Genomic DNA, 11,723 nt, shown 5'->3' with positions numbered 1-11,723 from the left:
AGAAAGATATAATTTACCTCGTAATAAAAAATATTAAAATAAAATAATAAAATAAGAAATTTAATTATAAATATATTAAATTATATAAAATTAAATAAAAAATCTTAAAATATAATTATAAATTAGACTTATTACCTAAGGTTAAGCTTTATTTAATCTTTTATATTTTATTATTTAAATTAATATAAGATATTATCTAAATTAAAACTAATAATAAACTAAAAGCTAAAGTTAATAAATTAAAAGAATATATTATAGAGATTATATTTAATATAGATAAAATTAATAATAAAATAATATATTTTATTAAATAAAAAGATTACTTAGACTTAGAAAATATATAAGAACCCCTAGAATACCTTATTAATATATAATACCTCTTAAAATATTTCTATTAATAATACTAAGTATAAACTTATTAAGGCTAATAATATCCTAATTAATTAAATTAATTACTTTAAAAAAATAAGCCTTTATTATAATAAAAGACTCCTTATAAAGCTTACTTAATTTATCTAAGATATATAATTTATACTTAAAGGCCTTATTACCTCGCGCTTTTAAAAGATATTTCTATTAATAAATATAAGCTAATTTAGCTATAATTACCTTAAAAGTAACCTTTACCTTAGCCTTTTTATTTTTAAGCCTTTTATATTTATAAATATTTTTTATAATTATAATATTAGCTAGAATTATAAATAAAATATATTATATAAAAAAGAAAGGGATTTATAAAAAGAAGCTATGCCTATATTATTATATATAACCTTTATATTTATATAATTAGAATATTAATTAGAATAATTAAATATTACCTTATAAGAAAGGCCTTAATAGAAGTATTATATATAAGGTATAATTTTAGACCTAAAAGTATTAATATATATAAAAAGGCTTTATATTTTAGAAAGTTTATAAAAAGAAATATACTTAGAAACTTAACTTAATATTATATTAATAAGGAAGGAATTTTTATAAGTCTAAATTACTTACCTTTAATACTTAGCTATAAGAAATAATCTTAAGAGTAAGATTAATAGAGGGGAGACCTTATATTATAGCTATAAGGGATATTAAGTGGGTAAGCCTAATAGAATTACTTAACTAAGTAATAAGACTAAAGGGACTAAACTTTATTCCTATTAATCTAAGGACTAAGCTCTAAGAATATTAGTCTTACCCTAGACTAAACCTTAATAATATTAGTCCTAAGTTTAGCCTAAATATATAAAATATGCTCTTTATATTTTCTTATATATTAGCTACCTTAGCTATTAATATAACTTAGTTATACTTAATATTATTAAGTATATTATTAGATATAACTTATACCTTTATTTAAGATAATATTAATAATCCCCTATTAATATAAACTTAATATAACTAATTTATCCCTTAGATCTAATTATATTATTATATTAATAGCGATATTTAATTCCTACTTTAAGTAATATAAATTTAATATATAATATTAATTATTATATCTAACTCTAATTAATTAAATAACTTTAATTTTTTTATAAATAATAACTCTTTATTTAATATCTCTATACCTTACTCTTAAAGAAAATACTTTTAATAATAAAGATATATTAAATAAGAAAGATACTTATTTAGCTATTATTATAGAGTAATTAATTCTTTTTTAATTTTTTTTTCTTTTAACTTAAAATAATTTTTTTTTTTAATAAATTAATTTATTATTACTAAGAATTAATAAGTATATAAAATAACCTTAATAAATATACCTCTTACCTTATTAAATTAATATACCCTTTCTATTATAAGAATAACCTCTATAAGTATACTTAGAATATTTTAAATAACCTTTTTTTATAATATAATAAAGTTTTTATAATATATAATAAAAATAAGATATAATATTATAATTAATTTTAATAATTAAGATAACTTGAGCTTTCTTATAGTATATAGCGCGAGACTATAATATAATTAGGAATAATAGGAATTTTTATAGAACTAAGTTTTTTTATTATTAATAGAAAAATAAAGCCTATAAAAATAATATTAAGGATAAGAACTAATAAAAGAGGGGAAATTATATTATAGCTTAATATAATCCCTATTATATACCTAAAAACTTTTTTATAAAATATCCTTTAATATTAATTAATTAGAAATAATCTTATACTTTAAAGATAAATCTTATATTATAAGACTTATTTTTATATTATAATATCCTCTTAATAATTATAAGATATTTATATATATATATTATACTTATTATACCTTAGATAGATATTTAGCCCTTAAGCTATTAATAGACTTTAATTACTTTTAAGACTTTCTTAACTTATTATTAAGATATAACCCTTATTATATAGTAATACTGAGATATTTTATTAATAGTAAACCTAATATACTTGGTTTATTCCCTTAGAAAATACTAGACGTTATAATATATGTCCTAGTAATCACATAATTCTATACCACGCCTTTCACTGCTAGTAGAGTAGCAGCATAGACCGAACACCGCATATGGAACACTTTGAAACCAGTACATCTGTCCTCCTAATAAGCGACTCGTGGACTATTTTTTTTTTTTCTTTTGACAAATGTTTCTTCTGAATAGCATCCAACTGTTCTACTACTCTCCCTGAACTCCATCTCACCGGCTTTCCCTCTTCTTTTAATCCCGATACAACAATCCGCATGCCTGCCCCGGTTAACTTAAGAAATTCGCGGAAAAAACCATTAGAGTTAAGGTTTCCGTGTAACTCTTCCATGAACTATTGTAATCGGAAATAATTAGCTCTTCCTATATTTATGTGCAGGCTGACGGGGACTAACCTACAAGCAAGAAGGCGGCAAAAGCGCCGATCTATGGTAAATTACGTGTCCCTTAAGATTCGTCTCATAATACCGTAACATTGCAGTGCATGATGGGGTTTCAATGCTGCCATATAATGAACTGTGTTCTTCGTGCATCAGATAATCTGTTTCTCGGAAACAGAAGTGTCACCGATGTCAATGATGCAAAGATAAAGAAAAGGGGCAAGACAAGGAAGCAACTGGTTTACAAATCAGGACAGCTCATGTCGAGCCGGCCATCATCGCCACACGCTCTAACTACAAGCGGACAGTATCCCGGTCAGGCTGATGTGGTGACTTTGACGTGGCCGGAACTGGACAAGAACCACGGCTTCTCCTGAGATGGACTATCACGTCAAAACATCTCAAGACATCACGCGACAGAACCAAGAACCACCACCCCCACGGGGAAGCACCAGAAGCGTTGGTGAGCCACGAGGCAAAAGTGCCACGTGAATGAGAGCAACCAATAGCGCTGCAAGAGAAGGTTCCCCGCACTATCTACCTGGTACAACTGCCGATCCCCAGCTGAGGTTTCCCCAGACTCAAAGCGGCAAGGGCCAGAAGCCACTCAAGTCTTCAGCCAACCCGAGGGCGCATTTATCCCAGCTCAAGCCAAGCGAGATGCAACACCGGGAGGGGTAATTTCCTGTTGCCTCGGGTACGTCGAAGCCCCCTGTCAGTTTCGATCGCCGACTGAAAAGGTATAAAGGGTATACGACTAAGGGGCGTGCTGGCTTGGCATTGACCTGTTATGACAGTTGATCAATATCAAGGCAAAAAAGAAAAAAAAAAAAATGAACGACAAGCCCTCTGTCAACATTGACGAGGCGCCGCCATCCCAGCCACATCGAAAGGAGCTCGATGTCATCCCGATTCAGGAGGCTGCTGTTGAGGATGCCTACCATATTAGGCTTGGTTGGAGATCATGGGTAAGCAACGTTCCTAGCCACGTGCGTTGAATGAATAATGACCAAGCAATAAAAACAGGTTGTGGTATTTTGTACTTGCTTTGCGTGAGTCTTTCTCACCTCCCTCCCTCTAATCATGTCTTGGTTTTGACAACAAACTGTCCAGCATCATGGCCCAGGTGTTTGTCGTGGTTGCAGCTGGATCAGTGATCGCATTCATCGTCCGTGACCTGGGTGACGGGGCTGTCGCCGGATGGATTATCCAAGTACCACCTCCTATGATTGATTCCCTCTGGATTGCTCTCTAACGGCTGATGCAGGGTCCTTTGTTGATGCAAAGCGTGCTTTCACCCATTGTCGGGCGTCTTTCCGATGTCCTTGACCGCAAGTACCTCGCCTCAGTTCCGCCTCTCATCGCATTTGCCGGAGCTGTCATGTCAGCCAAGGCTACTTCTATGAGCGTTCTCATAGGAGGCGGTATCCTGATTGGAACGACGCTATCTACAATCTCCATCGTTCAGGCCATCCCTTCGGAAATCCTCCCTCTCAAGTATCGACCAATTGCAAATGGACTTGCTTTTATCGGCGGCGCTGTTGGTAGCATGTGGGTCTTTCTCTACCATGATTCATGCTCGCTCTTTTCAAACCTACTGATTTCATTTGTAGTATTGGCTCTTTGGGAGCTGGGGCCGTCACAAATGCCAACGCATCTGGATGGAGGTACATCTTTTGGACGCAGGCTGCATTTCACGGGGCTACCTCGTTGGCACTGTTCATCTTTTACTGGCCACCCAAGCGAACCGAATATCCTCGGATGACCATCAAGGAGTGCCTGTGGGCCTGTGACCCTATTGGGTCTGTCCTCTACATCGGCAGTGTATCGCTCATGCTGCTCGCCCTGAATTGGGCAGGGGGGACCTATTCATGGTCTGATGCCCACGTAATTGGGCCGCTCGTTGCTGGTCTAGCCTTATTCGTCCTCTTTGGCTTATACGGTAAGTACCTACCTGAAGACGTTACCACCTTGGGTTGATGTTGACGCTCTGTCTCTCTTTTAGAATGGAAGGGAAGATCAGACGGCCTTGTGGCCCACATCTTCTTCCAGCAAAACGCAAACTTTGCCCTCTCTGTGTTCGCTTTCGGAGTGGAGGGCTGGGTCTTTTACTCGGCTGTCAACTCTATCGTGCCACAGATCATCCTTCACTTGGGCTTCGAGACAGACCCATGGCAAATTTCGGTCAGGATCCTCGGCTTCACGCTAGTCAATCTCGGTCTTTCGATTCCTATCATGCTCTATGCCACTAGGTTTAAGGATCTCAAGTCTCCTCTCATCATGTCCTTTACGTTCTTTATCGCCGTGTAAGTATTAGGTCCGTATCCACACACTTGCCTTGCTTCTCTAACAACACCCCGATAGATCAAGTTGCTACGCCGCCATCCGACCATCATGGAACACCGTCCAGCACGTTCTCAATGTTCTTACAGGTATTGGACAGTCGGGACCTTTAACGCTCCTGGTCGCTTGCGTTCAATTCACCGCTCCACACGCATACTTGTCTACAGCTACCGGACTTGCCTTTTCCGTTCGCGCGATTGGCGGAGCATTTGGATCTGCTGTTCTCGATGCCATAATCAACGGACGGCTAAGCTCACATTATGCCCCTGCCGTAGCCAAGGCGGCCGTGACTGCAGGGTTGCCGGAAAAGAGTGTGCCGGCCTTGTTGCAGGCTCTGGCCACAGGGGAAATCGGGTCCAGTGACGTCGAGGGCGCCAACAGTGCGGTGTGGAATGCAGCCATATCGGAGAGTAGATGGCAATATGCACATGCCTATCGCTTGGCTTGGTCAAGCGTTATCCCATTCGCTGTCTTGGCTCTTGTTGCTGTTGCTTGCCTCAAGGGTGTCAAGGAGCTGATGACTGAAAAGGTAGAGGCGACAGTAGAGCATATCGAGCAGCATGGCAAGGCGGATGCAGATGAGAAGGGGGACAATTAGTATTGTAGCAGTGAAGTAGCAACCTCACGAGTCGCCGTGGATTCTACTCCTGACGACATGTCTTGCCAGTCTAAGCCATTGTGTTGGAAACTTGCTGCCATGAAGTACCAAACAAAGACGTCGGTTTCGCTCTGCTTGCCACGGCGTGTCAGACCATCCATATGGACGAACCGCTTAAATTCGTGCCTGCCAAATGATCTCGAGTCCAAGTAGTTTCTTCTATTCAAAGTTAGTTATTTGTATAAGTTAGTAGCACGGGGAAATTGCCACCGTGGTTTTTGAGAATGTGAACCTGAAGTCCGCGTAAGGACCCTAGAGTTGTCTAAGCTGAGTCTTGCATCTAACCGACAATTGAAATAGGTACTCGTCAGAGTTGACTTGATGTCGGGAATGTATCGCAAAAAATTGTTGATATACCTACTTGACCAGGGTGAAGTTTCTGCTAGACCTATCCCCATTGCCGAGGCATTCATCCCCATCTCGTCTCCGCATGCATAGCCACTGTAGTTGAGGCCACAGGTAAAGGTAGCACACGAGGCAGAACCATGTTCAATTCAGCACTGTGTCGTACAGTACACTACATGTGAATGATTTCACTGCCCTGTTCCGTACCCCATTCATCAGCAACAAAAGCCGCTGCACAGTGCTGATCATTGATGCTTATTTGGAGTGTTGCAAAAGATTAGTTAGTCATTGAGTAGGGCGCACTTCCTCAACGGCTGCTAAAGTCGAACTTGGACCTCGGCGTCAACTCCGTTTCCCGTCAATCGGGTTATTTTCCCCCACCCACGTTGACTTGGAGGTCTAGCCATAGATTAGCTTCCCTCTAGCCATTGGGCAATGTTTTCCCAAACATCTAAGCCTCTGATGCACTTCTTCCAGCCTCAACCCTAACCTACAGTGCAGTAGCCACTGGCTATTACACTTGACCTGCCGACGTACTACGCACAGTCTCACTGCCGCAAACCCAAATCAGCATCACGACGTAACGGTGACGGAATTGTATCTTGATCCATTTTTACGTCATGAATTATCACCGACACGATCAACCGAAGTTTCCGAGCCAATCTATATCATCAAGTGCAAATCTTGACCAGCAACCACTCACTCTCAAGACAGGCACAAGCGGCCATCAACAACAACCATGTCTCATCTCTCCACTGTTCACTCCCACAAAACTCAGCCAGGCAAGGCGCCTCGTGTCGAGCTCTCCACCGACGAGGAGGATACCTTCAAGACAAGCGACTATGGCTCGCGGTTCGCGTGCATGGAGCTGCCCCGCCATCAGCTACCTAATGGTGAGATGCCGCGCGACATTGCGTATCGCTTGATCAAGGATGAACTCAGCCTGGATAATAACCCGGCCCTCAAGTATGTAGTTATGTCCTTGGTATGCCTCTTGTGAACTTACTGACTGGTTCAAAGCTTGGCGTCCTTTGTCACCACTTACATGGTAACTCAGTCCATTCCCATATCTGTCCATGTCATCAGACATATTAACCAGCATGGCAACAGGAAGATGAAGTCGAAAAGCTTATGACGGAATCCTTTTCCAAAAACTTCATCGATTATGAAGAATATCCCCAATCTGCTGACATCCAAAACCGTTGCGTCAGCATCATCGGAAACCTCTTTCATGCCCCGGCTGGCGTTTCCGTGGGTACCTCTACTGTTGGCTCGTCTGAAGCCATCATGCTCGCCGTCCTCGCTATGAAGAAGCGCTGGAAGACGCGTCGCCTTGCCGACGGAAAATCCGTCGACAAGCCCAACATGATCATGTCGTCGGCCGTGCAGGTCGTCTGGGAGAAGGCGATGCGTTATTTTGAGATCGAAGAAAGGTTCATCTATTGCGACCCTGATCGCTACGTTATTGATCCCGACCAAGCTGTTGATCTTTGCGATGAGAATACCATTGGTATTTGTGCCATCCTTGGCACGACCTACACTGGCCAGTACGAAGATATCAAGGCGCTGAATGGCCTTCTTATCGACCGCAAAGTCGATGTACCCATTCACGTTGATGCTGCAAGTGGCGGCTTCGTTGCGCCGTTTGTTGTGCCCGAGCTAGAATGGGATTTTCGATGTGAAAAGGTCGTGTCCATCAACGTGTCTGGCCACAAGGTACCGTCATTTATTGCATCTGTGACTGTTATTCCTGCTAACCTATTCAACAGTATGGCCTTGTTTACCCCGGCGTCGGCTGGGTTATCTGGCGGGCTCCCGAGTATCTTCCCCAAGAACTCGTCTTCAATATCAACTATCTTGGTGCCAATCAGTCGTCCTTCACCCTCAACTTCTCCAAAAGCGCATGCCAGGTCATCGGCCAGTATTACCAACTCATCCGCCTCGGTAGACACGGCTACCACAGTATCATGAGCAATCTCACCCGTAATTCCGACTACCTCGCCGATGCCATCGAGAAGCAGGGCTTCATCGTCATGTCAGAGCGCAACGGGGCAGGACTGCCACTTGTTGCCTTCCGCTTCAGTACACCCGAGGAGGACGGCAGTGACGAGCAGGGCAGACATTACGATGAGTTCGCACTTGCTCATCATCTTCGATCTCGGGGATGGGTGGTTCCAGCGTACACTATGGCTCCCAAGTCTGGGGTCAAGATGTTGAGGATTGTTGTGAGGGAGGACTTTACACGGTCCCGGTGTGACTCGCTGATAAGTGACATTGCCCTTTGTTGTCGGCTTCTCCAAGACATGGACAAGGAGAGCTCCAAGAGGTTTGAAGCGTATATTAACAAGCACCTAACAGCTCTGGGCAAGAGTGATGGTGCTCATCCCGAATACAAGGTCAGTCTTCCTCCATGGACGTAACTGTTGGATCTGTATCAGGTCAGGAATCACTAACAGTAAACAGAATGAAACACATTCTCTTCAAGGAAAGACGGGAAAGACACATGCAGTTTGTTAGAGGAAGCAAAAGTTCAGATTGAGCACCAGTTGTTAAGGCGAGGTGTGTTGTGTAGTTTGATCCGGCACGGCTAAAAGTTCACGGAACCGCCTTTGAAGAAGCGACAAGGGATTTGGAAGGGACAGTTCGGAGGATTCCGTCAAGCTGCTTGAGTATCCTGAAGAATGAACAAGGGTTTTAATTTGAACCTGTGACTAGCTGAGAAATTATGAACATGAATGTCCGCTGCCGTTCACTATAAAGAATTGGTTCATAAAAAGGTCTCATCATGCGAGCGAGTCTCCTGGGATAAGGTATTCCGGACGAAACAAGCTTTCCCAGCGATTCCGGAGCGTGGTATGAGAGTGTCGGTTCTTGGCAAGCCAATGGAGCAACCTGACATTATCTTGCGACAACCGGGAGTTCGTCGTCGCTGATTTTGCAGCCATGAGACTGGCCGGCCGTCACTCCTCCATCCACGCGTTCCATAATGACCAGTGTCAAGGTAATCGATGAAAAAGGGCGGAAGAAGTGAAAAGAAGCAGATGCCAAGGGTGCGCTCAACATTTTTGTAGAATGGTCCTTGGCGCCAGAGCCATTCGAGCGGGGGATAGCAATGAGGGCAACCTATTATTGAAGCCCAGCCCTTGATGGGTTAACTAAGCTAGAAGATCGGGCTATAAGATCGTATATACCTAATATTGGGATTAATAATGATAGGCTTAATGTCCCCTAGGGGCGCGTAGATACGCGGCAAATTGCTAGGCAAGTGACGGATAAGATGAGCTTGTGGCCTGTTGCTAACCTAGAGTCTTGAGGGTTTGTTTCCGATCTTGCCTGCCAGGCGACTGCACTCTAACAAGGGGATCAAGATCAAGACTGTATAGCTTTAAACTTACTGCGCAAAAAAATAAATAAACAGAAACCCTCTATATTAATATTAATAGTCTTATTTATTAGCACAATTAGGTAGTTGAGTGCGAAATTCTTTAGAGTAATAGAGTTCTAAACGATAAGGGAGATAAGATAAGAAGGACGATAAAAGCCTGGTAGACTATGATAGGCTCACTTAAAAAGAAGCGTCTTCATATCCGTAAATCTCACGGTGTCGAGTGTCAGCGCAATCGGTTGCTTATTCAGCCGTGTGTAGTCAGCATGTCATTTGTTGCTGCGCCAACCGCCCCACGGACAACTTCCATTTCAACTTTGCATCATCACCAATAGAGCCACGCGTATCGCCGTGCATCTCAGCCATGATCGCTACGCATGAACCATGAGCAACTCTGATCTTCGCGTACTCGATTGGCTTTATAGCGTACCCGACAACTTGCTCTCTCCTGGGATAAGGCCCGCTCTTCAAGAGCACATCCGAAATAACAGGAAACGACCCCATGCAGATTTGCATGCACCTCTCTCGCCGCCAACATCGCGGCATGAACCTGCTCAGAGCGATTCACTAGAGAGCAAGCAGGTTTCCAAGATGCCGCCCATCACACCTTCGAATAAGAGACGGAAGCTTGGGGCTGGGTCCGCGTTGGGAACACATGCATCGCCTTACGATAACGACGACGAGACACCAACTCAACCTAGCAGAGGAGCTGCACCGTCTCTGCGTGACTCGGAAACTTCTTCTTTGTCATATCAAAGTAGCCAGGCATCAAATAATTCGTCTCCCAGCAAGATGTTTTCCACCCTTGGCCTCTATCCCAGTGGAGTTGATCGAAAGCAACTCGATGTGGATGACCCGGATGTCCCCGACGCTTTGGCAGAGCTTTGCATCGATATGGAGACTATTGCAACTGGGAGTTGCGTCGTTCCTGGGTATCTCGAGGTCTGCAAGATCGCTTTGCTCTGTGCCTAATCTCTTCAGCTAACCTCTCGCAGCCCGAAATATCACACCTTAAAGGCTCAACCCGTACCTTTGCTGTCTTTCGTCCTAGGGTATTCGACCATTCTGCCAATGCACCCAGCCCGACAGAGCCCACGCTCGGTGCTGCTCCAAGCAGCATCCCTGCTGGGGACTATAGGCTCACACTGGATGAAGTAGTGCAGTTTGTGGGCGACGCCAAGGACTGCCATGATATGGAGCAGGAAGAAGCAGACTGGAATAATCTTGTTCATACGCCTCTACTCCGAGCCGTCTTCTACGGGAGAAGGCCTCGGGGCCGTCAACTCGATGGATTTTGTCCATGGTCAGTCCATGGTCAGTCGACTCTGAGCCCATTGGAATGACGACACATAACGACTGACATTTCCTGGTAGCACGAGCGCAAGCATCCTCCCTGGTTACCGGATAAACAACTTCCAAGGGAAAAGAGTCGATTACGTGTTCCACCTTGATCCAAGCAAGGATGGTAATCAGTCTACAACCGAGGATGGAGCTCTGAACCTTCGCCGGACACTAACTGATAACTCCATCAACCATACCAGTTATCCGCCTCTGCGTTCTCACCCCCTTTCAGTCAGTATTGAGACCAAACGAAGCGGCGAATCTGAGCAAAAGGCCCAACTGCAGATGGGAGTCTGGCAAGCGGCACAATGGAAGCTACTATCAGAGCTTGCCGGGGATGGTTTGCGTCAACTGCCGTTTATTCCCGGTATCTTCATTCACGGCCACGAGTGGAAATTTGTGGCCACATCTTATCGGGATGGAAAGACTGTAAGCTACCTCTTAGAGTTGAAGGGCCTCCACCAAAGACCTGCATGCTAACTCTTGTGTAGACACTGTGGACGGGCGGCACATTCGGGTCAACCGAAGCGCCATTGAAGACCTTTCAGGCTATTGCTGGTGTTCGCCGATTGCGAGCTTGGTCGCTCGAAGTCTTCTGGCCTTGGTACAAAACTTACGTACTGAAGATTCCTACCACATTCATATCGGTACCAAACGTGTGAGGTGATTTTTAGAAAACTCTTGGAACTTGGAAAAGCGATCAAGATTTGGTCATCCTCGGGAGTCCTAGTATTGGGAGGAATACGGCCATTAATGTATCAATAGGGGCGCAATGGGGTGGGTTATATAGTACTTTTGCGTGTGATGAAGGCTTTGTTATGGCTTTATTGACCACTATTACATCTATCGGAT

General features: G+C 42.7%; 3 protein-coding genes across 3 annotated transcripts; 2 read left to right on the top strand and 1 right to left on the bottom strand.

Annotated features, from left to right (window-relative positions):
- Positions 1-380: 380 nt before the first annotated feature.
- Positions 381-2,905, bottom strand: NECHADRAFT_88028 (uncharacterized protein; the record flags this gene model as incomplete). Its single annotated transcript, XM_003040187.1, has 17 exons — positions 381-391; positions 507-515; positions 552-573; positions 610-633; positions 819-832; positions 997-1,009; positions 1,184-1,189; positions 1,270-1,274; positions 1,562-1,575; positions 1,613-1,620; positions 1,777-1,799; positions 2,098-2,104; positions 2,388-2,410; positions 2,455-2,554; positions 2,637-2,753; positions 2,819-2,845; positions 2,888-2,905. The coding sequence occupies 17 exons, from the start codon at positions 2,903-2,905 to the stop codon at positions 381-383; spliced, it is 441 nt and encodes a 146-aa protein (XP_003040233.1).
- A 727-nt stretch (positions 2,906-3,632) lies between these two features.
- NECHADRAFT_88027 (uncharacterized protein) lies at positions 3,633-5,740 on the top strand (the record flags this gene model as incomplete). Its single annotated transcript, XM_003040198.1, has 7 exons — positions 3,633-3,767; positions 3,826-3,851; positions 3,913-4,012; positions 4,067-4,350; positions 4,413-4,741; positions 4,805-5,105; positions 5,164-5,740. 7 exons carry the CDS (start codon positions 3,633-3,635, stop codon positions 5,738-5,740), a joined length of 1,752 nt encoding a protein of 583 aa, XP_003040244.1.
- A 1,144-nt stretch (positions 5,741-6,884) lies between these two features.
- On the top strand, positions 6,885-8,662 carry NECHADRAFT_54444 (uncharacterized protein; the record flags this gene model as incomplete). Its single annotated transcript, XM_003040197.1, has 5 exons — positions 6,885-7,111; positions 7,166-7,193; positions 7,256-7,861; positions 7,915-8,541; positions 8,609-8,662. The coding sequence occupies 5 exons, from the start codon at positions 6,885-6,887 to the stop codon at positions 8,660-8,662; spliced, it is 1,542 nt and encodes a 513-aa protein (XP_003040243.1).
- Positions 8,663-11,723: the final 3,061 nt, after the last annotated feature.

This window comes from Fusarium vanettenii (assembly GCF_000151355.1).
Source record: "Fusarium vanettenii 77-13-4 chromosome 13 genomic scaffold NECHAsca_76_chr13_2_0, whole genome shotgun sequence".
Classification (NCBI taxonomy): Eukaryota; Fungi; Ascomycota; class Sordariomycetes; order Hypocreales; family Nectriaceae; genus Fusarium; species Fusarium vanettenii.
The sequence above is the reverse complement of the archived record's forward strand: the minus strand, read 5'-3'. Positions and strand labels throughout refer to the sequence as shown.